Source organism: Ambystoma mexicanum, chromosome 4q, assembly GCF_040938575.1.
Source record: "Ambystoma mexicanum isolate Mex_15411 chromosome 4q, UKY_AmexF1_1, whole genome shotgun sequence".
Classification (NCBI taxonomy): Eukaryota; Metazoa; Chordata; class Amphibia; order Caudata; family Ambystomatidae; genus Ambystoma; species Ambystoma mexicanum.
This window is the reverse complement of record NC_090928.1, coordinates 115,574,984-115,602,582: the sequence shown is the minus strand read 5'-3', so window position 1 is coordinate 115,602,582 and position 27,599 is coordinate 115,574,984. Positions and strand designations below refer to the sequence as shown.

The 27,599-nt window shown below is 45.9% G+C and overlaps 1 protein-coding gene across 1 annotated transcript in view; it reads right to left on the bottom strand.

Annotated features, from left to right (window-relative positions):
- The window catches only part of LTV1 (LTV1 ribosome biogenesis factor), a 224,806-nt gene that overhangs the window by 192,434 nt on the left and 4,773 nt on the right, over nt 1–27,599 (bottom strand). Inside the window, exon 2 of the mRNA XM_069607617.1 lies at nt 2,739–2,870. Coding sequence (XP_069463718.1) covers nt 2,739–2,870 — 132 coding nt within the window. The remainder of the gene's footprint in view (nt 1–2,738; nt 2,871–27,599) is intronic.

Genomic DNA, 27,599 nt, shown 5'->3' with positions numbered 1-27,599 from the left:
AGCTTGCAAGGTTCTCAAAGTTACAGACCCCTTTCCCCGCAGATTCCTCTGGCTGCGGTCATATTAAACCAACAACAACCGAGACTGCGTATACAAAAACACTGGGAGAGCTGCGGCGTTGCCACGATAGGCGACCTACTTCAAAACGACACTTTGATGGACTTCCAAACACTATTGTAAAAAAACTGGTATACACAAAAGGACAATAATTCCTACATCCAAGTCTGGTACATACACTCACAAAACGATGGCCAGAACTTCATGGACACAGACGAGAATGCGTCTGTGGAAGCTATATACGATATGACTGAGAGGGGACATGTAGTGTCCAAACTGTACGATCTGCTCCTCTCTTGCCATTCCTCCCCAGAGTTGAAAGTCAGACTGAAGTGGAAGACCGATTTGGGAAACCCATTAACTGATTCTGAATGGGCAAGGGCAATAAGAGATCCCAAACAAGTCTCCAGGAATGCCAAACTGAAACGTATACAGTTGTATGTAATGCACAGAGCGTGCTCGACACCTCGAAAAATCTCCAACTTTAAAAGGTTCAGAAAGACAATACTGCCCCAGATGCGCTGAAGAGAACGCAGCAATGTTACATATGTTCTGATCCTGCAGGATAATACAACAATATTGGAAGGAAATTGCAAATAGAATGTCTAGAGGGGGAATTAAGGTGAATATCCACTCTCCAGCAGCCTGCCTTTTTGGGATTTTCCCATGCACAAGGAAAATGCGATACTTGTGCAAAATGAAGGACCTGGCTTATGTGCTCTCTAAGCGAGAACAACGTCATGGAAATCCCTGAAAGGCCCAATGGTGGAGATGTGGGGAGAGACCTACAGAAATAGGCATTGGCAGAAACTGTAGTATGGCAACGAGCAGCCTACCAAGGTCTCTCAGAATTCAGCGATGATATTGTGTCCTGGAACGCGCTGATACAAACCTTATTCGCAACCATGGAATTGGAACCTTAAACCCAGGAATCCTTGTAGAATTATCTAAAAACAGCTAATGAAGAGGATAATCACGGACTATGAATAGACGGGACATGTTGAACGGACAAGAAGGCACTGTTGGGGAGTCTAGGGGGAGGGGATATTGGGTATAAGCAATTAGAAAACATTTATATCAAGAACAAAATACAGGTTATGTGATACATGTAGCAAGACTGATAATTTGTGTTCTTCAAAAATAAATATATATATCTTTTTTTTACTTTTTAAAGTATTTACATTGGTTTACAAAATGTAATTTAAATTACTAATAAAATACATCGTGAAAAAGACACTCTAATCGAACTCTTCTGTCGTCTTCAACAATGGCAAAGACCAGTTTCACCCTGAAGATCACTTTTACAAATGACTGAAATGTGTGTCAGCTGATGGACAATATATAAAAGAGCCTTTCAACATATTCTGAAGACTATGTCCCTTTGTCGATATGATTTTTTTCGAAGTAATTATTCTGCCATTGCTAAGATAACTCAAATTTTGGTTTGAAATTTGGGTGGGATCCCCCAGCCAATCCCCCAACCCCCTTTCCCTATGCATCTGTACCCCAACCCCCTCCTCACCGCTTCTAACCCCTTACCGCACCCCACCCTATATATTTCAATCAGTTTTTTTGTAGTAAATTTAGCAAAAATCACTTTGGAAAAAAATCATGTTGGAAAACAAATGTGATACCATTCTGAGTGATTAGATATTTCTGCAAAAGGAGATTGAACTGTGATCTTTTACCCAGTAACATCCGACCATATTGTGTCATGAACCATCGGACGCGTCCTTTCTGGACTTCCTGGTCCCTGATCCATAGGGGCTTGCACTCAGCAGTACTCCCAACATGGCCGCGGAACACTGTTTACCAGTTTCCGTGCCGTACGCATTACGTTCCATAAAGCGGACACGCCCCCGCTGCCCTGCGCGTCTCAACGCTACCGCTTGCCGTGGCTAGACGTGTGCTGCCGTAGTTCGCTTATGCTGATCCTTTGATTCCTGGCTCCCGGGTCCCCTAAATTCCTCCTCCTTCATTCCACCCCCTTTTTATCCTCTATTGCATCCCGGAACTCCGTGTGCACTCTTCGCTGTTTTCCTGGATTTCCTCGGACTTCCCCGGACATCTGAAAGTTCCCAGGAGTCGCAACGCTGAACGCACGCTGGAACCCGAGGACCTACACACAGGGTTATACAAGACCCGAACTGTGCGAAAGAAGACTCCATCGAAGAACTCCAACAAACAAAAGACAGGTGAGAAGGGGGGAACCTGTGACATATTGAGCACTTTGGCAACTCACCTTTAGAAGTGTCCATAATTCTTCAAACTATATTTCTAACATGTGCCGGTGTGAATTCATGTATGGCTAAGAAAAACTATATAGAGCGCAGAACTGCACTGCACCCCACTCCCTTTTTCCTCAATATATAAATATTTGTATTTTATTTCACTCCTGCTGCCGCCTCTCTCTCTCCATACTTGTGTTTAGCTTGTTGAAAGTAGAATAAATGGATATGACCTTTCTAGCCAGCTTAGAACTGCTATTCTATATGAAAATGTGATTAAGTTACATTTATGTATTTCTTTTTTTATTTTTAAAGGATGGGGATTCAGAAAGCCATATACGCAGGAAATACAAGCCTGTTCAGGATGGGTTGTGGCTGGCATCTTGGAGGTTTCAACATTTGTATTTGCTCTGATCTATCCATTTCGCTCACCCTCTTTTGATGACCACTCACCTTTTCTGCAGGCAACAGGACTCTTTGGGGCGCAGTTTCATCAGCAGCCAATGGGTCTCTTTGGCTCCTGTGCACAAGATGAAAAGTCACAGCCTTCTTCTTCTCTATGAAAGGCTTCTTCCGGCGATGAGGCTTTAAAAAACAAGAATGCTCATTAAACTTTATGGTTTCAGAATAAGCATTCATTAAACATCTAAGGAATACCTTTTTCACGTGTCTTCAATTAATGATACTACATTCAAACATATGAGGACCTTTGGTAAGCAGGAGAAAGGTATTGACCTACCCACCAGAGGATCGGGTGCTTGGATTCTAAGGTTAAACCACGTGTGATGAAAAAGTGCACTTTTATAAATACATAATCGTTACTGAAAGTATACATTACGAGTGCAACCACCTCATTTGAGTATTTATCCTGACCCCGCAGTAGCATTATTGAGCTAATCTATGGTAAAAAAAAGGAGTCCATGTCTGAAAATTCTAACTCTTACATGGAATCATTCCATCACTTTTGTGCGGTCAAAGCAGCATTCCAATACTTCCTTGCTCTTCAAACACAATTACATGGGGTTTTGCTTCAAGAGTATATGCCCTGCAGCGTATAAGCATATAATCAAATATTTCCACCAATCTGTATTTAGTGGCGTTACCCCTTGTGTAAGGAAAATCAATAGACCTATGCCACTTGTTGCTGGTTGTGCCGAGGGACTCGAGCTTCACATTTCTGGTGATGATATCGACCCAAATGATTGCATGAGCATGGATGTTCATTACTTAATCGAAAGAAGATCTGGCCTGACATCTGCGACCAGACTGCTCCTTTTGGTGGACAGTCAGTAAGACAGATGAGGGATATGATATAAGATATGGCATTTATAACACGCCTATACGCAAGTGTTTCAAGGCGCGACGAGGCAAGGGAGGGGGAACAGAGCAAAGACAGACAACGATCTTACTAGGCTGGTGACATTGAGATCGCGCAAGTGCAGGGGTGGGGGAAGGGAAGGGGATAAGTGTGGTGGTGCGGGGGCAGCGCAGAACATGGGATCGACAGTAAGAATAAATAAAAAGCAATAAGTGCAGCCAGCTGGTGGCAAGTGCTAGTAGGGGACTGTAGGGATACAGAATACAGTCCCAAAGTGCGGGGGTGCCAGGGAGGCAGTGTAGGGGTGCAACTGGCGGGGGAGGGGACCTGGGCCCGAGATCAGAGGGTGGACAGGTGATCAGTACAGTTGAATTTTTGGCCAGGATTTCAGCAGGGGAGAGGAGGAGAGAAAGCAGAAGCAAAGAGGGAGGTTTTGAGGTGCTTCCGGAACCGGAGATAGTTCTCCTCAATTTTCAGGGAAGCTGTTCCAGAGGGAGGCTCCAGCCAAAGAAGAGAGATCTACCACCAACTCGTTGCTTGGAGAAGCGACTGACCCTGAGGGAGTTGGAGGCGGATGAGCGAAGAGCTTGAGAAGGAAGATATTTAGGAAGAGAGTTTTTGAGGCCCCAGGCGGTTTTGTGGACAATGCAGAGGGTTTTGAACTTTATCCTCCCAGCCCCTGTGAGACAGTGCAGGGATTTCAGTCCTGGAGAGATACAATCCATGGGCTAGAGGCCAAGGACAAGTCTCGCAGTCCTGTTCTGGATAAGTTGCAGAGGGCGGAGAGTAGAAGCAGGCAGATTTAGAAAGAGGCTGTTGCAGTAGTCCAGCCTAGAGATAACCAGAGCTCTGGAGACAGTGAGCTTCTGAGGGAAGGAGAAGAAAGGAAGAATATCTCTGAGGAGGTGCAGCTGGTAGTGTGGCTTCTTAGAGACGTCAGAGATGTGAGGGGAGAAGGAGAGTGTGGAGTCGAAGATGACCACAAGGTTTTTAGCCTCACAGGTGGGAGCAGGAAGAGGGCCAAGAGAGGCCGGCCAGAGAGTGACAGGAAAGGAGGGAGCAGGTGTGCCGATGAGGAGAATCTCAGTCTTACTGGCATTGAGGCAGAGATAATTGACAGAACCCCACTCCTGGATAGCAGTCAGAGATGAGAGAAGGAGACAAAGTGGCAGACAGGAACCTGAAAATGAGTTGAGTATCATCCGCATAGTTGGGGCAGAGAGCAGCAATGCAGTGGGCAAGAAGTGTCAAGTATTGGTTCAACAGCCGGGGATATTTTATTTTTTTATTTACTCGTATATAATTGCTTTAGCAATTTTTACAAGAATCTTGCAGTATTCCTTAGCAGCTTAGAAGTTACAGACATAAAAGAAGAAGGAAGAACGAACGAAGATAAGTCCAAAAGTCGAGCGGAGCGAAGCCCTGGTGGCAAGGTCGCGCCCAGAAGTCAGGACAGAAGAGGAAGAAGAAGAAATGTCGTTAGATTAAGTTAATTGCCTCCATCAGGGTCTTTGGCTACACCGGTGGGTCTCTGTTCAGTTCGTTCGTTTACTTTTTGGAAGGCTGCTTCCAGAATTTTTGCTGCAGCCAAGGTCCAGGGAGTCTTTTCACCTGACATTAGTCTATTCCACCAGGTGGCTTGATCCTATCCCTGTACGCCTACCCAGCTGGTACACAGGTTGTTGAGGAAGTCCGTCCGTATTTTTCTTAGCTCCGGGCATTCCATTAACAGATGTCTTATTGTTTCCGGTTTGTTGGTTTCTCCACATAGTCTACAATCTTTAGGTGCAGTTTTTGGAGATTTAAACGTGCTCTCATGTAGAATGCTCTTAGTCTTTTATCCGGAAACTTTGTACAGTATGGTAGCGGTTCATTCAGGCTATTGAAGGTCAGTGGGAGATGTTTTGCCAGTTTATTTCCATGTGCTTTTTCCAGGGTGTTTATCCAATCTTGGGCCTTCAATTTGTCTTTTACCCTTTCTGGGTTTGCTTGCAAGTCTGCTTCCATGCATGCCACCTCCTCCAGTTTCTCTTTTAGCTTGTCCACCCAGCTGTTTAAGGTGGTCAGTTTACGACTTGATATTTCAGTTCTGATAATCTTATATGTTGGTGGGTCCTCTGGTAGTAAAGTATTTCTTAAGATTTGCATAGCACTCAATGTTACTGATTGTTCTAGAGAGAGCAGGCCTAACTCTCGTCTAATAAGGTCCATTGAAACTGAATTTGGAAGACCTAGCAGAGTTTTCCACAGGTACCCTTCCAATTTCTGCCATATGGTGTTCGTTATATTCAACATGGCACCCATCCCATAGGTGATGGTCGGTACTAATTTCCCTTTATAGAATTGGATGACCGGAGTGATGGAAAATTTCCCGTATTTTCTATCCACGGTTCCCATCTGTGCAGCCAGGTTTTTTGCTTTTTTCCAGAGAGTTGTTTGCGTGGAGTCCTCTTGGTTTGAGGCATCTATCAGGACTCCTAAATACTTATAGTCAGTAACCACCTCGATTTTTTCCTTATCCAAATACCATTTGTGACTTCTGTTTTTTTTTTGTTTCTCTCCTTCTTAATGTCAGAATTTTTGTTTTTTTCTTATTTATTTGTAGGTTGTTTTGTTCCATGTATGTCGCCAAGTTGTTTAATTGGTGCTGTAGGCCTATCTCCGTCTGGTCCAGTAGAATAAGGTTGTCTGCATACAGTAGCCGTGAAATGGTTATGTTTCCTAGTTTAGGCGGGAAGGACCTTACTGAGAGTTCCGTTTCTTTAAAGTCACCCAGGTATGCGATAAAAGTGCTGGGGCTAATGGGCAGCCTTGCTTTACTCCGCGGCTGGCTGTAATTTCACGCGTCATCGTACCTTGAGGCAAACTCTTATTCTGGTGTTCTCGTGAAGGGCCCTCACTGGGTCCAGTAGCTCTCCTGGGCATTTCCAACTTTCCAGTTTGCTCCATAGTCTTTCCCTGTCCACTCTGTTGAATGCTTGTGACAGGTCTATGAAAGCCTTATGTACTGGTGCCGCTCCTTGCTTTACCTTTGCTTTTATAATGTTCAACATAAAAATGTTTACTGTGGTGCTTCCGTTCTTAAGGAAACCCATTTGAAAGGGGTCGTTTGCCGGTGATGTCTTGGCCCAAGTTTGAAAATGCCTTAACAGTATAGTAGCGAAGATTTTCCCTATTATGTCCAAGAGTGCTATTGGGCGATAATTGCCCGGTTCTTCTCTGTCGCCTTGCTTGAAAATCGGTACAATTACCGCTTCTGTCCATGATGTCGGGATCGCTTGTGCATCTCTGCAGTGTTCAAAGAGCGTACTGATGAAATCTGTCCACGCGTCAGCATTTTGTTTGATTTCTATATTACTCCGGCCATCCGGGCCGGGTGCCCTTGATTTCTTGAGTCTTGTTATTGCTGAACGTATCTCTTGTTTATCAGACACATCAAGCCATCGTGGACCTTTCGTTCTTTGTATTTGCGTTGTAGATGACGGAACTTTGAACAAATCTTCAAAAAAAGTGGCCCATTTTTCTTCACTCACTGCGTTGGTCAGTCGGTTGACTGCTTCTTTATTGGGCTTTTGATGAGTGTCCAAAAATCACTACAATTCTTGGAGTTTAGGGCCCTAAGCATCACCTCTGCATCCTTTTGATACTGCACGCGACGATGCCCTAAAATCCAGGTTTCGTATGCCCTTGTTACCAGTTGCAAGTTTCTCCACCCTGTCGTGGTCTTGAGCCTCGTAGCTTGTTTTTTTGTTTTTCTTAATTCTCTTCTTCTTTCCACTAACTCTTTATCGTATGCATGTATGTTGTTCGTTTTAGTGGGGTTTGCCCCCTTTCCTTTTCTGTCTGTGCTGCAAGAGGAAGGGTAGATAGTCTGGTCGTGTAGTTTTCTGGTCCGTGCTAAGGGTTTCTCTTTGATATTTCTCCGTAATGTTTGCGATGTCTGAAGCTGTTAGGCGCAGGCGAGTTAGCTGGCTGTTCGCCTCCATCTAATGTTGATACGTTTGGGTAAGATGCCTTATTGATGACCATGTGATGGTTACCAAATTGTGGTCACTCTCTGCGGTTCTAACTACTGTGTAGTTTTCTATGTAGTGTAGCATACTTTCTGATGTAAAAACGTAGTCCAGGGTAGCTTTCGATTCACCTCTCTCCCAGGTTGGTATCGTCTCCCCCCCCCCCCCCCCATGTTCTCGATGTTGCGACATTGTGTAGGTTCCTTGATTTCATTAAGGCATTCCATCTGGCTCCTCTTTCTTCTGCTTGCGTCTGCATGTTCCTCTCACTATTTTCCATATTTTGGTTGCAATTGGAATTCAAATCTCCACATATGATTATATGCGTTTGCGGATCTTCCACTGAGATGATATCTAGCACGTCTTCTATTTGCAGAACTCAGAGCTTGATATTCTCTGCGGGTTCCAGTATTTTGTCACAATTGCTATCTTCTCTGTTTCTAGGCGACTGGTTCCCTTTTGTTCTTTTGTCCAGGTGGTCAAAACCGCCATAGTACAATATGATTCTACTATTATATTGGGAATTTCAATTCCTGAACCCATTCGGACTGCTACAAGTAGCCCTGCAGACGAGCGGCCAAAGATTCCTTTAGTTGCCGCCGAGAATGCTATTTCGAAACCATCCAGTGCCGGTTTCTCCATTAAACCATGTTTCTTGAAGACAGAGTATATCAAAAGCCCAGAGATCTTGGTTATCTGGGTTCGTTAGGTGATGGTGACCTCTCGTATTCCATGAGGCCATTGTCAAGGTGTTCTTTATCTTCGTTTGCTGAAGTTCGACTGGAGGAGGTCGTTTTCCCGACTCACCTCCTAGTGGTTGCTATTTATCCAATTTAGAATTTAGTGCCGAGGACAGCCAGGGATATTGAGATTGCTATTGTATTTCTATTGCGCGCGTACACAAGTGTTTCAGAGCGGAAGGGATAAATTAGTTTTCAAAAATTAGCAGAGTTTGCCAATTAAAATGTTTTTGATTAGCAAACAGACCCATTTGATTAGCAATGTTATACTAATATTGTTAATGTCACCGGATGTTATTTGTACCCACGACATGAAATGAGCAACAATACAGCAGTTTTGCTTACTGCTGAAATAAGACATTTGTGAGAGGCGTCCGGCCTTGCAAATTCTTTAAACTTCAGCTAGACCTGCAGGTCAGGTAACTTAGTTTACCTATTCAACCTAAGAGAAATGCACTCCACCCATAGCAACGGAAGATGACATTTATAATGCGATTTCTGTAAAATGGTGCATGTCACGACAAACCCACTTTGTTAGGCACACTGCTGCCACCCAAAGCCCAGCCATGCACAGTGAAACTTTTACTTGACATTTACTACAAACAAAGTAGATGTTAAATAAAAGTTTGAAACATCTCTTGTAAATGCTACTCGCCCTTCATAAAATCTACTCGACTGAGTGGGCGAAACAACTTAGTCATAGATGAGTGTTTGTAAAATGTAAAAGGTTAGCTGCATGAATGGACAAAAATAGATATGATAAAAAAGCTTGGAAAAAAGTTTGGCCAGGTGTCTTCTGCAGGTGTTATATAATGCAATCGTAAAGCAAAATGAGCTCTAGATGCTAACTACAGTGTATGGTATTGCAGTAGATATACAGCCTGGATGGAACTATTGATCACTACTTTGCATAACCATTTAGTTTGCTTTGTATATTTATTATGTAAGGTGAAAGAAAGACTAAGCAGAGTGGATTGCGTAGCAGTCAGAACTGGCCAAACTAGGTGAAATATTGTAGTTTGTGGTCATCTCACTTTCAGGGTACCTGGTATAAAGCAACTGGGTGATAATCGAGAATGTCAAGGAGTATGGGTTTGATCATGGGTTGAGCACCAGTTGCAAGATGTATGCAACCTGCAGGTTACAGAACTAGGTTTCCCTATCAAAAGCATTTGATCATGTGGTAATGTACATTGTAGATTTTCAAAAGTTCACTAGTCAACATGATGCGTCTTCCCTCAACAAAATGAAATTTAGTTGACACTACGAAATTCAGTAACCTAACCTAAACCTTACTGTAAAGCATGGATTGCTGCAAGGGTTTACAGTCTCAATACTGTAATTATGTATTATTTAACAACTTACATTTTAGGAATGGAATTGCATGACTGGCTTTTTAAAGGATATAAAGTTGACATATACTTGTCTTTGCCAGATAGAATATATATTTAGGAAGCTTAATCAAATTATCATCCCGATTATATTTGGTTTGCAATTATTTTGAGAAAAAAAACCTTGCACTCCTACACATGCATTTGGCACTTAAAAGTGGAGGAGAGAATTACTGCTGCACTTTCCCTCCATTAGCACTTGAAGTCAACAGAGTAAAGAGGGTGAAGAGAGCACTGACAGCAGGAGAGGAATGCGGAGCGAGCTGTGCTTTCATTGAAGAGGGCAACTTAAATAGCTAACTTTGCTACACCAGTGTTCATTTGATTAGCAAAGCTACAGAATTGCATAGCAAATTGCTATGCGACACTGCTCATTTTATGCCTTGGAGCGCGACAAGGCAAGGGAGGGAAACAGGGGAGAAGAAAACAGCGAGACTTACTAGGCCCAGTGACACTGATAACGCACAAGTGCATGGGAGAGGGGGGAGGGGAAAAGTACATGGAAGGGGGAGAAGTGGAAAGTGCGAAGCAGATAAATAACAATAAATAAATAATAATGGCAACAAACCGTTTTAGTGCAGCCAGCAATTTGCAAGTGCTAGGTTTAAGGCAGCAGACAGGGTAGGTCGGATAGGTGCAGGAAGAAAAAAAGGGGGGGGGGCTGTATGGGTACAGATACAGACCCTAGTGCAAGGGTTGGCCCGGAGGCAGTGCGGGAGGGTGGCAGGGTGAGCAGGTACCTGGGCTCGGAGGACAGAGGTTGGCCAGGTGCACAGTGCCAAGAGAGAGCAGATCAGCAGGGGAGAGGGGGAGCGAAGGCAGAAGAAAAGAGGAAGGCCTTGAGGTGCTTCCGGAACCAGAGATGGTTCTCCTCAAGTTTTAGAGTGGCAGGGAGGCTGTTCCAGAGGGAGGCCCCAGCCGAAGACATATATACCCCAGCTCGTTTCTTTGAAAAACGACTGACCCTGAGGGAGTTGGAGGTAGAGGAGCAAAGAGCTCGAGAGGGGAGGTATTTGCAGAGGGATAGCTGAAGGTATTTTGAAGGAGAGCTTAGACCCCTGGGGAACACCACAGGTAGAGATAGAGGAAGGACCCAAGTTGGACCTGGGAGGGTCGATCGGAGCAGGGCCTGATCAGTGATACCCAGGTTATCACGGAGACGGTTGAGCAGGATGGCATGGTTGAGCTTGTCAAAGGCAGAGGCGGGATCAAGCAGGATGAGGACACAGGGTGTGTTAGAATCGAGGATGGATAGCAGCTCCTCGCGGATGTTTAGGAGAGCAGTTTCTGTGCTTCTGGCATCTCTGAAGCCAGACTGATGGTTGTGGAGACAACCAACAGATTCAGTGTGAAGATTAAGCTGGGAGATGGCCAGCTTCTCCAGGAAAGGAGTGATGGAGATTGGGAGATAGTTAGCCGGGCAGGATGGGTCGGCAGAGGTTTTTTTTTTTTTTTTTTTTTTTTTAAGAAGAGTGCATAAGGGAGTGGTTGCAGAAGTCAGTCAGAGCAAGGGCCAAGGTGTCAATATGTTCCTTGATGGTTTTAGAGGACAGGGGTGAAGCTGTTTTGGTTACTTATGAATGAAATAAGACTCAGGATATGGATAGCTCAAAGCGGCTCCTAGGTATCATAAAGTAAGAGCCATTTTCTGTTAAAAAGGAGCCATTATGAAGTTCAAAATGGCCACCGGCACAGAGTAGACGTGCCGACAGTTCTCCTCCGATCCTGAGCTGGAAAAAGCATCCCACCACCCCGTCAGCACCTTTATGGCTCGCCAAGAGTGCACGGACAGTTATTTATCACCAGTACATTTGCAGAGCAAATACTTTGAACGCAGGTAGACGAAGCAATGACTTACACCCACACATGCAATTAGAGGATAAGTAGCACTTATACGGCTATTTATTCATAGTTAAACATACATAAGCAATAAGTGATAACACAGAAATAAATCACAGAAAAGATAGTAAGTTAGCAAGAATACATCACAATGGGTGCAACTGAATTCCTCATCTCGCCAGAAGCGGCTGAAAGACCCGGTAATGAGCCAGGCCGAGAGCACCACAACCCACAGGGATTTCGGAACAAGGCGTCACCCCTCCGACTGAGGTCTTTGTGCCTTTCCAGAGCTCCGCATATATGCCCTCTTCAAAAGGGGTGGCAATTTCTCGAACCTTCTGGCATTAGCCCTTGCGCGTTGATGAGTGACTGCTGGTTGCCAGCTGGGTCAACTGACAGTAACCCTAAGGAGCAAAGCGCTTCTCTCGTACAGCACCAGGGAAAACAATTCCATAACTCATCTTGAAACCTTGGCGCGGGCATAGCAAACCATAATAAACCTTATCGGGTACCAGCCGGCACCTGTGGATCCTAGCTTTCCCAGCGCTCTGTCCTTGGCTGAGGCATGCATACCAGTCTCAGCAACGAATAACGTTGAAAACATGTTTTTGCAGCAAGTGCAGTTTCCACTGAGACATGGAATAAATATCCATTATGGCTCTGAGTGCCCTCAGAATGCACTGCGCACCAGAGCCATGTTTTAGCTCAAGCATCACAGCAGCCCCGACCTGTTCCAAAAGAAGCCCCTGCGACAGTGACAACAGGGGGGCCACTGCGGGGAGCATAGGAAACGTGCATCTTCCCCCAGAGGGCCGCTGCCCCGGAGTGCTGCCCTTGTCGTGAGCGCGGGCGCGAAGGGAGGAAGAGAGAGAGACCAAAAAGAAGACCACCGGCATACATCAGTCGGGAGCAGAGGAGGAAAGCACCCACCCGGTGGAGGAGAGGATCCCCAGCGGTGAGTGTCCGGGCTGCTGTGGGACAGAGGAAGCAGACCAGTAGCGGAGGTGCAAGCGGCGTTGGGAACCCCACAGGCGTCGGCCCGCGAAACGTGAGAAGCAGCATGCAGGGAGCAGAGCTGCGCTCAGCGGGAGCCCCAGTGGCAGGGAGCAGCGGCCCAGGCACACAACAGCCAGGAGAGGATCAGCCCATAAGGAGGACCGAGAGGGGCCGCTGCGGGAAGCAAGCGCTACAGAAGCGGATCCTGGGACCGGCGGAGATGAATGAAGAGGCGGCAGGGCCGGGGCTGCCTTGAGGGAAAGGAGTGCAAGACACCTGGGGTGGCCTCGAAGAGAGAACACCCGGCCCGAAAGGGGGTGTCACCGGGGGGGGCCGGGAGAAGTGGCTGCCCCCGCCAGAGGCTGCTGATGAATGCCCCTTCTGGAGGCAACGGACTGGCCCAGGCCTTTTTCAAGGGACCTCCATTGAGGAAAGACCAGAGGCATGGTGGTGTCTGACTGGCTAGTAGATCAATAATTGAAATGCTCGTTACTGCAGTGAGTGCCTCGTCCATCTGGTCCATATTTGTACGCATGCTGAGCCCTGTGCTGCTGGGTTTGTCCTTTTTTGAAGTGGCTTGAACGATTTTGGCATAGTCTGACCCTAAGTCGCCATACAGCAAGTATTTACCCGCATTGGACTCATATTCCTCCCAGGTCTCTGGCGCTGCTGGGATCCATTCTTCTGTCAGCTCCTCCAGGACCACCTCACCTTATCCCTGCAACTTGCTTAAATGTACCCTTCCCGTGTGCAGAGGAGGAGGCGGCGCCGGTTAAGGGGGAAGACAGAACCGTTAGGAGGCATACAGCGGACTGTGGGGGTGGCTCAGGAGAACCAGCTGGAGTAGCCCGGAACAGCAGAGAGGCGACAGGGCAGCAAAAGATAGCTAAAAGAGGTGGACAGTGGGGAGAACCCCCCGGTGAAAGGGAGGACTAGAGGAATGCGAGAAATCCCCAGAGACATCAGGTGGCGTGGCAAAGGAACACCCGGGAGCAGAGGCCAGGGGGACTAGGAACACGAAGGCCAAAGGAAGAGGGGGAAAGACCGCTCAAGTTCCAAGTGACGCCCTAGGCACCCTCCATGCCATGTGGTCCATACAAAACACCAGGGATGGGGCCAAGTGCAGCCAGAAAGGGGCAGCGGAAGGGGACACCCCAGGGGGCACGGAAGGTTTGGCCCTGATGTCAAGGCAGGACTTACTGGGCGGAATGCACGCCTTAGCTTGGCAAAGAAATTCCAAGACCAATTTCAACTTATGCGATATGACCTGAACGAGGCCCTAGGGGAGATCAGACCGAAGATGCGATAGCTAGGAGAGAGGACAGACCTCCTAGAAAAGCACCTTCAAGAAGTGGATAAGGAAACGACTGCCAACAGTGAAGCCATAGAGAGGCTTGATGAGGCTACGCAGAACTTGGAAATCCAGATGGAGGATATGGAAAACAGATACCGAAAGATTAACAAAAGGGTGAAAATGCTGCCGAAATGGGTATCATATAAAGAATTGAAATCCCTAATTCAGATGGTATTTGCAGAAGTCCTGGAAGAAGGAACCCCAGACAGGATTGAACTGGACCGAGTGCACAGGGTAGGGAGAATGGTCAAAGGCCAGACAGCAAGACCGAGAGACGTACTGGCCACCTTCACTAGATACGCCCAAAAGGAAGCCGTCCTCCAAGCGGCAAGAAAGCGGGAACCCATTATGTATAAAGGACAACAGATAGCACTGTACCAAGACTTAGCGAGCAGCATGCTTATAAAGAGAAGACAAATGAGTCCGGTGCTAAAAGCCCTAAATGAGCGAGCTATCCGATACAAATGGACCTTCCCATTTGGTATTTGAATGGGAAGGGAGGCAGAAACGCATCACCTCAGTGCAGGAATGGGCATATATCCTACAAATAGATCTTGAAGAGACTCCTACAGGGTCTGGAGCACAACCAACGGGCAGTCGGCCCAGGCCGAGACCTTGGGTGTGGACGGAGAAAAGGAGAAGGGGAGCAGATTACTAGAGAGCGAGAAGAACAGAGAAGAGGAGACGGGGGCACAAGAAGAACCCTAAACTAAAATGGCGGTAAAGGAGTGGTGGGCCTCTAAAGGGAACAATGAATCTTAGGGGGCATCGGGGGAAGCAACCATTTTTAACCGGGAAGGGCAGGAATGCCTGAGATAGGAGTGGAGAGGGAGCTCTTCCAGGGGGTGGGGGGGGGGGGGGTGAAAGAGGGAAGAAGGAGGAGGGGGGGAAAAAGGGGTCAAGGGGAGTGGTGGAAAGACGGGGCAACTCACGAAGGGAGTCACCAGCAAGCATGGGACAAGACACGATTAGTAACCTTTCAAGTGGCTAACACATAATGTTAGGGGGCTTAACTCCCCACTTAAAAGGAAGAAACTGGAACAATTCACGAGGAAAGAAGGGCCGGATGTTTTGGGGCTACAGGAAACGCACCTCTTGCACAAGGATCAGGGTGGTTAAAATTGTGGGGGTTCGACCAAATCTTGCACGCCTCCAGCCAGAGCAAAAAGTGGGGGGGGGGGGGGGCGGGAGTGGCTTTAGCTATTAAAAATACGGTTGACTTTAGAGTCTGTGAAGTCATACGGGACAAGGCGAGGAGGTACATTGTGGCCAGGGGGGAAGTATCAGGATCTCCCCTACACCATGGGTTGTATATGCTCAAAACTCTGGCAAGGAGCAGTTTCTGCAGCGAGTCTTGGGGGTACTAGAAGAAAAGGCGTGGGGCCAAATAATATTGATGGGGGATCTTAACATTGCCTGTGATAGGGAGCGGGACAGGATCGGGGCCAAGTTAGAGGGGGAGGGGTGGTGATGTCGGCAGAACTGAAGCTGAAAGACAGAATCGAAAGGGTGGACCTACGAGATGCGTGGCGGGAGTTGAGGAGGGTTACAATTTCCTATATGGAGTCTATGGGTCGCAGTCCAGACGTTACTATATCTGGGTCTCAACGGGCTTGGTCAGTGGGATTCGGGAGGTGAACACGGGCCCCATAGGGATTGCAGCCCACAAGACGGTATCCATCATTCTTGAGTTGGGACGCAAGGAAAAGGGGTTGTGGGAATGGAAATATCCAAAGAGAAGATCAAGAGATTCTTCGCAACCAACAAGAAAGGGGACACGAGGGAAGACAGAAGATGGGACGCGTTCAAGGCCACGCTCAGGGGGGAATTGATAGCAGTGTCCGCTCAGAGGGCAAAGCAATTGAAGGCGTTGGAAGCGCAACTCGAGGCAGAGGTGGAGGCAGCAAGGCAAAAGGCAGTAACAACCCTAAATAGGTCCTCCATGAGGGAGAACAGAAGGGCGCTGGGGCAGCTAGAAATCCTCTGCACTAAAAAGGTGGAAGGGGCTCTGCTCGCTGTTCGCCAAAAGTACTATGCCAAAGCAAAGCGCGCCTACTTAGGGGGCGAGATCAAAGACGCGATTACCGCCCAGAAAACGGGGACAGGAGAGCGGGACACGTTTGAGGGATATCCAAACATTAGCAGAGTACTACGATTCTCTCTATGCATCACAAAACCCCCAGGCCCATCTACAGGAAGAGTTCTTAGAAAGGGTACAGCTGCAGAAAATTGGGAGGGAGGCACGAGATGCCCTTAATCAGGAAATTACTGAGGACGAAATAAGAAGAGTGATCAGAGCCCTACCACCGAACAAGGCCCCAGGCCTGGACAGTTATACCGCGGCCTTCTATAAAATGTTCATAACATAACTAATCCCACACTTAACCTCGCTTTTAACACTTTCAGGCTAACAGGCAGAACAGCTCCTTCCATGGAGGAAGCTAAACTGACCCTTATACTTAAGCCCAATAAAGATCCGGAAGAGAACATCCTATAGGCCCATCGCGCTGATAAACAATCGATGCCAAGATTTTTACAAAGATCTTGGCAAACAGGTTCGAGAACTACCTCCCAGATTTGATCCACCCAGATCAGGCGGGCTTTGTCAGGGGCAGACAGACGGCGGATAACATCAGGCGCAGGGTCCACCTAGTGGAAAAGGCACAGAAAACGGACACTCCCGCGGCCCTTTTAGCGTTGGATGCAGAAAAAGCATTTGACCGCGTGGAATGGTCCTTTCTGTTCCAGGTGTTGCAAAAAATGGGCTTCGGAGGGGAATTCCTGACTATGATCCAAGCCAACTACCAGGCCCCATCCACTAGAATAGCGCAGAATGGAACAACATCGAGACCTGTTAGACTTCAGAGAGGTACAAAACAAGGCTGCCCGTTGTCTCCAATGCTTTATGCGATTTATTTGGAGCCCCTCCTCTAAGCCATAAGGGAGGCAGATGGGATACAGGACATTCCTTTCAGGAGGGTTGGGGAGGGGACAACAGAAGGTGGCAGCGTTTGCCAATGATATACTGCTCACCTTAGCAGCACCAACCAAATCTATCCAGGCGAGCACAACCCTGTTAGAGGAGTTGGGAGGCCTTGGGCCTAAAAGGTCAACATCAGCAAATCCAAAGTCTTGAACCCAACTCTCAAGGCAGGGGAATGCAACATCCTGAGGGCAAGCACCCACTTCCTATGGAGCCCGGGGGGCATCAGGTATCTGGGAGTGAGGATCACGGCGACCCTTGTGGGCTGGTACACGGCCAACTACCCTCCCCACCCCCCACTTTTGAGAGATATCAAACAAGGCTTCCAGAGATGGAGAAGTCTCAGTTTCATGGCTGGGACGGGTCGCAGCGATCAAGATGGTTACGCTCCCACAACTTATTTATTCCAAGCGATTCCCCAGGCAATACCATCAGGTTTTTTTTTTAGGGAACTGGGGGCAATGATCAATGAGTTCTTATCGGAAGGGAAGAGAGCGAGGGTCAGTAGGAATTTGTTAATGGCGCCCAGACAGGAGGGAGGACTAGCGCTACCGAACCTCCGGCAGTATTACAAGGCTACGCAGTTACGTGTAATTAGAGAATGGGTGCAGGGAAGGGAGGGCACGCAAGACAAGCAATGGGTGAAGATGGTAGAACGGTAGCACACCGTAATTTAGCAGAAGTCCTATGGTTACTGAAACAATACAGGCCAAAGCACGTGTATGAGAGTACCATAACCAAGCTTATGGCGGACAACTGGGATAAAAGGGGATAACAACATTCCCATCACCGTTCATGCCTATCTTTAACAAAGGGATTTTACACCGGGGATGGAAAAGGGGGCAATTAAGCAATGGCAGGACGGGGGTTGTGTGACATGTTCCGAGGGGAAGGAATAGGATTGCATAAGGGAATTTGCGGTGCAGGAAGGGGAAAGACTAAGGTACGCGCAAATAAGGCATAGGGTGCTACACCTCAGGAACAGGGAAGCAGCGACTGGGGAATCAACGAAATGTGAAAAATTTCTCCAATCCAATGACGGGGCTAATATCCAATCTTTACAGGATACTGGACAACGCAAATGCTGGACAACAGTGGACGTATATGCAGAAGTGGGAACAGGTCCTGGGGAGGGAAATCGGAAGGGAAGAACGCGAGAGGTTGTGGACGAGGATCCCCAAGTTGGCAAAAGCTTCCCAACTACAAGAAGCATGGTACACGATCTTAGTCGGCTGGCACTACACACCGGCCCGCCTACACAGAATATATCCGGGAACCTCTGGGAATTGCTGGAGGGGTTGTGGGTTGGTGGGCACGGAGGAACATATATGGGGGAAATGTCCGAAAATTTAACCATTTTGGAGCGAGGTGCAGAGGGCGCAGGAGCAGGCCTACGGGCCACGGGACGGTAGACCACCGGAACAGATTCTCTTGGGAATTAGAGGGGGCACGGGAGTAGGGATGTAACGGTATACCGTTAAAGATACCGTGAACAACAATAGAACAATAATAACTGTCACGTTGTTTATACAGTTAAGTGTACTTTTCAATCTGATTTGGAAAGGCTGCAGTAAGCAAGTGCTGCGCAGTCTTGGTCTTGCACTGTTGGATGTACCATCTGCCAAGGGGGCCTTGTTTGGCAGACAAGAGCATAGGGAAAGTGAGGCCACATTAGTAAATGCAGCTTTGCTGCTGTGACTGCTTTCTCTGATCAGTAGAGTCAGGTCCAAATTCAGTCGACTTTGCGTAAATTGTGTTGAAAGCTGCCCAGTGCTTGAACCTTTGTGTTCCCCATGCAAAGCCGGTAATGATGAGCTGACTGATTGGCTCTATAAGCATACCGGAGAATCCAGTTCATAGACTCCGCCAGACCTGGATTTCATGGGCAAACTAGAACAAAGTTATTTTGTTTCAGGCATTATTTATTTGAAAGGCAGCATGCAGATTTTAAACGTTTTCACACAGTCATGCTGCTCCGTGCTACAGATCAGATCTTCTATGGTGTTTGTCCCGATTTTCAATTTGCAATTAGCAAGACCACAGGGACATCACGAGGGTGAGCTGAGGGCCTAAACTGAAAGTGAGCATTTTATTTTTCCTTTTGTTCGTATGTAAAGAAATGTAATAAAACGTTCAGTGACTTGCAAAACAGTGGAGCCAGGAGCACTTTGCTTAGCAACCACTCAGCCAGCAGTAGCAGAAATGTATCAATTTAGTCTGCCATGCATCATGTGCCATTTGTTCAGTAAGTTAAGGTCCTACTGCACTGAGCAAACACACATTGCTCTGGCTATGCAAATTGTAAATAAAAAGGACGGCCAGTGAAGTCGTGCACAGCTAATTACTCTACCGAAGGTTTAGATTCATAAGTTTCTCATGGTCAAGGATCGGATAGCCATCCAGTTCTGTTTTAGCTTACAATTCTGGGATTTGTAGTTTTCCACCAATTTGAAAGATGGGGAACTACACATCCCAGAATTCAAAAGGGGGGGAATGAACTGGATGCCCTTCTGATGTCCACAAACAACTTTAGCTCTGTAGACCAGGCATGTACTGGCCTTTAGGGCAATAGGCCCATGGCCGAACAAAAAACATGAAATGCTTGTGTCGGCCAGTTTTTTGGGTTCAAAGTGGGGCACTTTTTTGGCCAAAGTGGGCCAGTTGGATGAGTGACTTCACTATGGCTAATAGTTTTGACCACTGTTGCTGAATAAATATTCTTTCAAATGTACAATTTGCATCACATTTTATCAAAAAATCTCCCCCCTTGGGTACTATTCAAACAGTGTTCCAAAAGGAATGAATTGCCATTTGCAACTGTGGGCCACTTTTATGTTGGTGCCCGAGACAATTTTATGCCCCAGTCTGACCCTGCTGTAGACTGGGTTCTGCTAGTTAATAAACTGCCTCCCCTCCCCCCGCCGTCCTCTGTGTAGATTTGCACATTGGTACTAGAGTTGCTACTTCACTTGATTCTTCACCTACCTGCCTTCTGCATATGGCACTGGACTCAGGCAGGCAGGACCGATTCTACATTCAATTTGAAGTATCCAGAGCAATGGAGGTGAAATATTTCTTAGGTCTATTCTCAATTTGTGACACCAACCATGAAAGCATTCCTTCCTCTGAACTCTCATCATAAGGGTACTAATGCACTCAGACCTGGGGAAAACGGTAATGATGGGGATGTGGCGAGGTGGTTTTGCCACTATCTTTAAGAAGGTAAATTAACATGTGTTGTCAGAATCGAGAAAGAAATAAATAGCGCCCACTGAACGCGGTCCCTTTAGGATAACATGGTCAGTGGTGACTGACATCCGTTCTTCATAATACACCAGGCAAATGGTTAACAAAGCTATAGTGATAAGATCACTATGCAACCTTTCGGTGTGTCTGTGTTGGCTATGACATTTTGACAAAAGAAACACAATGACATGGGCTTTCAGACCACACATGAGTGACTTTTCTCCCTTTAAAAGGGATGAAGAGTTGTCAAAACAAACTTTGTCGCAGAGAGGGGTCATGATGCCCATGCCATGTGGTTCCAAATAAATGCAAGCAATTTTCAAAGCGATGACCTGTGACTGAGAAGCAAGCTCACTCATTGCTCAAAATGTGCATTATAACACTTCCACTAGTCACTCTTGCATTCAAGGCGATCAATGAGTGAGCGCCACGAAAGACCAATTCTGCAGCCGCCTTAGATTCCTGGAGGATCAGCTAAATATGTGCAGAGACAAGTTTCAAAATGCCACCTTGCTACAGCTGGAAAATCCTGCCTGCATACTAGTAAGTTAACTAAAAAGCATTGACTTAATGGTAAGTTAAGAAACTTCGAATGCAAAAAGGGAATGTAAAAAAAAATAAATAATAAAGTTCTTTTTTTTTGGTACAAGTAGTTTCAGTTGGAGCAGTTTGAATGCTATTCCGTAAACCACACGTGCCTGACACACAATCAATATGTTAGCAATAGGAAGAATAAATACAGTGCCAAGAAGGAAAAGGATTTAATTTGGGTTGGTGGATTTGGGGGTTTATATATTTATAATGGATAATGTTTTCTAAACATATGACAATGGGGGATTTCACTGGTTCTATCATTGAATTTACATATAATAAGTCACACCGTGAAATTCACTAATCTCTGAGGGTATTCCCTGCTGCCATACCAAAGGGTAACATGTCCGTGATTACTGAACACCTTTTGGCCCGCAAGTAAACTAAAGGCTGTAACGTAAAGAGAGTGCATGTGCGGTGTGTGTATGCGCACAAGCCCATACTACCATCAGCCTCCATTGATCTGTGGCAGGCAGATTATCAAGATGGCTACATGTTCATCTTCACCAGTAGCCAGTGGGGGAGCTAAAAGCCTAGATGACCACTTAAGAAGAGCTATTAAGTTTGTTTTGCCAGTCGCAGCAGGGCTCCATCCCCCACCCTCCACCTCGCCGCACGCAGGTTTATGTTTGGTGGAAGCAAGGGGTGGCATTTCAGTGGAAAGTATGTTGAAAAGCCCAATTCTGGCCCTGGGTGTCTGGTTTTGTTTGTGATGATAAATCTGACAATTTATGACCTTTTAAGAAAATATTTGTTAAGATTAGTTAACTCCACCTGCTATGCCGCGATAACCATGATCTACTGTCATTTGGCAAGAAGGGGAGTGGGGGAACCTAGAACGAGGGGAAAAGCGAGAGTAATCTTAACACTAGCAGCTATGGTGATAATAGCACAAAGCTGGAAACGACCAGAGGTTCCCATGATGCAGGACTGGCTTCGAAAGATTTAGGAAATAGTAGCCCTCGAGTGGGCAACATATGCTATGGACAACAATGTGCAGAATTTTGCAAAGGATTGGGGGGGAAACGCTGGCCTTCCTTAAAGATGACTTTAGGGTGATATGGTGCCCGTAGCCCTTAAGGCTGTTAGATCTACAATGAACTTCAGTGATCGGTCCATGAGAGAAATGGACATGGGACAGAGAGGAAGTTGCATCTGGGGGAATAGGGGGGAGAATCGTTGGGGATTGATTAAACATGTTGTAAAATTTAATTAAAAGAGTTTAAAAAGGAGCCATTACATAGGGTGCTCTCCTATAATTTCCACATGAGTTGCAAACTATAAATATGGCTGTTACATATGGTGCATTATGCTTTCAATTGCACACAGATTTGTCCTAATGCTCCTATAGGGTCTCGGGAAGATAGCTCAGGGGCAACGTGCTCATCTTGGAAGCAAGACAACACAGAGCAAAACCGGTTTGATCCCCAGGTACGCGCTTAGAAACCTCTGGGTATTAAGCACGTCATAAATAACCTATATCAAAGATACTCCCAATTACACCGACTTATTGTCACAAACAGGTAAGCAGCATGCTAACCACTTGTAATACCTAAAAATAAGCAAATGCTGATAAAACATGGAGTAAAAAGAATCCCAACAAAAAGTAAGAAACAACCAATACATAGGATCATGCCATCTACTTCCACACACACCTCATCAACTTGTTTGGATGAGCAGCACCAGCAGAGCAAAGAAGGATCTCAAATATGTTTTCTACCTGATCTGTACAGGAAACATAAGGATACAAATGCATCTTTTAATCGGTATGAACTTCTACAGGCAAAGAAGCATGGTTAACACAAAGATACAATTGATTGAGTTCTAATATGTTATTACTCGCCTAAAAGCCCTCCGTGGGGATACTCAAGAAAGGTTATACTGCCAACTCTAAATAGGGAGTAAAATGCATCCCCTTCAAAATCTTATACGGATCCCTGGTCACATAGGCATATTTGTATGGCACTGCTTGCCTGAGAAGTCAAAATTGGCTCCTAGTAGCTGTTAATTTTAAGCCAACCAGGCTGTTTTATGCTACTAGTAGAAGCTAAATTATCTCGCAGCAATCTCAAACCCAGATGCATGAGTGTCTATCTACACTGCAGATTACAAAGTAGAATAACGACAGAACCACTCAACCTTTAATCTTTTAAGGTTATTTGGAAATTATCCAGAGGGGTAATGTTTACAATTGTTAATTAAAATATTACAAGGTGGTGTGGCCAGGAACTGTTCAAAGCGGTTGTGAACAGTGCGAGCTCCATGACCCGTAATCCTGGTAACATCCTGCAGTGGTGCGGCACGAAGACAGGGTCCTACAGTGGTGGGGTTGGAGACCTGTTGGGCTGATCGTCTTGTACAGCAACAGAGCAAAACCCCTTGTTTTGAGGTGTTCTTTCCGCAATGGTGGTGGCCGTTATCTTGGATTGAGTCGAAGATAGGCTGGCGCAGTCTAAGGCCGCACACAGCCCCCGAGCATTGCAGCGGGATCCTAGTGAGGATGACTTGAGGATTGGGATCCCACCTGTTACGGAGGATTTTGAGTTTCTGTGCCAATTCCCTTTAACTTTAGAGACCACCAGCCCTTTGCTGGAATCTGGGACCTTTATGATTTTTACCTCATGAGCGAGTGGGCCTTTTTGCCACTAACTCATGCCGCCTTTCTCCTCCAAGTAAGATTTTGTGTTCCTTATGGAGTTTGGTAAACTCCATAGGCATCTGCTTTTTATATAGTGGCATGCAGCACCGTTTGTACAGTGTCACTGAGGAGTCGCTTGGACTCCTCTAAATGTTTAAATACATTTTCTTGTGTGTACTACAGTTCCCAAGAATAGTAGGACAACTTTTGTCTTACTTGCCTTCTTCCTTTATGGGTCCAGCACACACCACCTTATGTTGAGTGCTGGGGGGTTTACATAGTAACTCCTTATCCCACTTCTCATTTAACGTTTTGTTACACTAACCTGAGTGGCTGGTGGCAGTGGTTTCTTTTGACTACCTTTGGTCCCATGTATCTGCAGGCTGACGTCTCAGCTGCAGTACAGCACCCATGGGTATCCGTTTTACCAAAATGGTCCCAGTCTTCTTTTTTTTGCCATTTCCCGTCTGTTAGTTCCTTCTGGGCTTTTACTCTGTTTAGATCAGGTTTGAGCCCATTGTGTGTTTTGCCTTTGGTCCTGAAGTCCGCCCAGGCTCCAGTGTGTCTGGGAAGGCAGGAAGTGAGTGAAGAGACGAAACTTGACTGGCTTTTGTTTGTAGGCATGCCTGGCCGAAACCAGTTCCAACCTAGTGCTGTGAATGAATGGGATTTTGCATATAAGGTGAGGGTTTTGGGACTACAGGCAGAGTCGACCACTGGAACATCAAATCCGAATTAGACGCATAGAGACGCCAGCAGCACCTTCCAGGACCGTGAAAGCACTGGTGAAGCCTTGCAACTGTGCTGACCCAGCTTTCCCATCGACAGGGAAGCTCCGTCAAGAAGACTTCCTCCCTCAGGCTGGTGGGACCAACCAGCTTCAGACCTGCTACGTTCTGGGCCAGCCACGAGTCGCTCTGACTTTCCTGGGCTGCAATTCCCAACACCAGGTAAATCAGAAGTACTACTGCTGACCTTAACTAATGTCACTGTGTGCTGAAAATGTTTCAGTACAAAAATAATTAACTTAACTGCATTATTGCTACTTGAATAACTCGATTCTGAAATTCTGCTTGATGTTACTATTAGTTGCTGCATAACCTAGTGTGATTCATTTGCTTTGTGTATATAAATAATGTTTTAAATAACTTTTAAAGTGCGTGTCTACTTATATCTACGGATTTCATTGTTCTGCTCCACAGCTCACAGTACCCCATCTAAGATAAGCCTGGCTGCTCAGCCACTCTAGCAACTTGTGTAGTACAGGCCTATGTTACATTTTGGGTCACTAATACCAAGCAGAGAAGTCTTGTAAAGTCCCACACCAGTTGGACTCATCTTACAAAACACCACCCGCGAGGAATGGATATCCTTGGAGGAAACTGAGGGGCCCATCCAAACTGTCTCTACAGGGGCCAAAAGGCGTATAGGGCCGGCGACATCTCAACATGATGAAGGGGAACAGAAAAAGGAACAGTATGTGGTTCCAAAAGCAAGCAGAGCATATATGCAGAGCACGGTAACACTGTGAAATCTACCCTAATCACGGACAGTCAGGGGTCACAAAATCTACTAGCTCACTCGCATTGGTGAGGAGATTTTATGAAGGGCAAGTACTCTACCTTGTGGCGTGTACGGGTATGTTTGAAACTTACTTCACATTTACTCCAATCATACTTTGCAGTAAATGGCAAATATGTTTCAGTGTGCTTGGCTGACTTTTGGATGGCAGTAGTGCACCAAATATGAAGTGTGATTATGGTGACGTGCACCATTTTGCAGAAAGCAGTGGTCAATATTTGTCACCTGTCACCATTGGCGAGTACTTTTTTTTTAGGTCGATTATATAACCTAATCAACTTTCCCTGCAGGTCTGGTGGGATTTTTAGGAATTTGCAAGGCATGAAGGTGTCACTATGGAAAGTCTCCTGGCAGCCATAAAGGATTCTAGAACTTCCTTGGAGAAAAAGATTCTACAGTAGGTGCAGATGTCTCAGAGCAGGCCTAAGAAAGGTTAGTGAAAGAGGCACTACAAAGGATCAACGGATTAGTGATGCTGAATTATTGTTAAAATGAATGAATTGTCTGACAATGGCAACAGAGATTCTAGAATGAAGGGCGTAAGACGCAGAGGGATGCAATGGAGGTGTTCTTGGCTTACCTGAGTGTGAGGAAGTCAGTGTGTAGAATTGTTTACAGAAAGGCTGTTCTTAGAGACCCTTTGAATTAAGGGTGCCTCGAAACTCTTCACTATTGAAAGACCACATAGGATACCGAGGTGACTGCCTACTGCTGGAGCTCCAACTAGAGCTATGGTAGCTAAATCCCTCAACATCAGGGAAAGGGATGCCGTTTTACAGCAAGCAGGCAGAAGAGCACACTGCAAAGTGGGAACCTCCAATTATCCTGATTTTTCCTGATGTTCGTGAAGTTCAGAAGCAAAGACTATCCTTCAACACAGGGAGAAAGAGATTGAGAGAAGAGACTATCAAGTGCATGATGTTCTTCGTGGCTTAAAATTGAAAATACTGTCTGAAGGTAATTAACAATTTTTTCTGAAGGCACAGTATGTTTGGGACAGGTTGGAGAACAGATTTGCCAAGGATGGAGAAGATGGTTCTCAGTGCACCAGTGAGAGAGTGATGCCTAATGGGCTGGATCAATGACTGCATAACACTGCAAGATAAGAACAACAGACAATGGACTACAAATGAGGATGAAAAGCAGAATGCAGAATTAACTACATATTCTCGTTTGGATCCTTCGCCACTGGCTGGACACAGGGAACATATGGACAGGCTGGTCGATGAGGACTTGAGGTTTAAAGTGCTGGTATCCCAAACTAGGGATCCATTCCTCTGAATGTTGTTGGGCGAAAGGGAGTGTGCTGATGACGCTTCAGATGTTGGTGTTGTTGCTCTGTCCCAGATTTACTTTGGCCCAAGAAATGCTGCTGGAACTTTATGCCACAAATACAATAAAACCATCTATTTTTCAGGAAAGGTTCTACTTGGTGCCATAAATCATTGCGGAAATTGGCATTTGGGTTTCAGGAACCTAGACGCCCCTACCTCACAGTTCCATTATCTACATGCTGGGTAAGGCTTTCACATGGGGATGTATGGATTCTGTGGGCAATATTTGCAGGTATTTCAGGGATAGTTATGTGAAGGTCTACAGACCACGTCTTTCTGTTTGAGGTTAAACCTTGTTGCTTTGTTGAGGGTTGGGGTGGAAGGGAGGGATACTCAGAAATGGGTGGTCAGATGGGTCTGGGTGTTATTGGTCAAATGTGGGCTGATATAAAGAGTTGCATGACTGAGGAGCTCAGATGGATGGTCTGGCCGAGAAGGGGGATCTTCAGAGATAAACTCTGAAAAGCTCCAGAATTGTGGTAAATAAAGTTGGCTTCAAGCATCGCTGCAAACCGCAACAAATCTCAGTTCGACCCCAGCTCCACATTGCGCCCGGTCTACTGTAAAGGGTGTTCAATAATGATAGACATGTTTTACCCTTTGTTGTGGGGTACGTCAGCACTCTTGGAGATCAGTGTAGTGCATGATGTGACCAATTTTATAAGAATTCTATGATAAAACCAACAAAATCGACCATTGTAATGTTATTAGGAAACATTCTGCATTATAATAGATGCACCACACTGCAGCACCCTCAGCCCCTGCCAAAAGAAACCTTTGGCAACTGTTCAATGAATTATCGCTTTGTATTCCTTCTAATATATTGATTTATTGAGATGATCAGGTGTGTGTGTGGCTCAGGGAATGGGATTACAAACTTCTCCAACTGAAAATTACTTGTACCACAAAAAAATGGGCATTTTTCAACGGACTTTTTGCATTTCAAGATCTTAAACTGCACCACACATCAAAACATTTTTTTAAAGTATGCTTATGCAGCGACAGGGAAGGGAGAGAGTGAACATTCATGCTCATTCACCGACCATACCTTTCAAAAGAAGCCCAGGATGTAATTTATTAATTACAACATTTTGGGATACCCACTTTGCAATGGTCATTCAGAAAGGTTTTCGTTTCGGTAGTACTGTAATCTGGCTGGATTCATGATAGCCACTCACAGGGTGTCGCATGACTAAACGTTAGGAGCTTTCTCTGCAAACCAAGCTCTTTTTAATGTGTTTAATCAAGAGAAACGTTTTCATCCAAAACATTATGTTTGGAAAGTCAAAT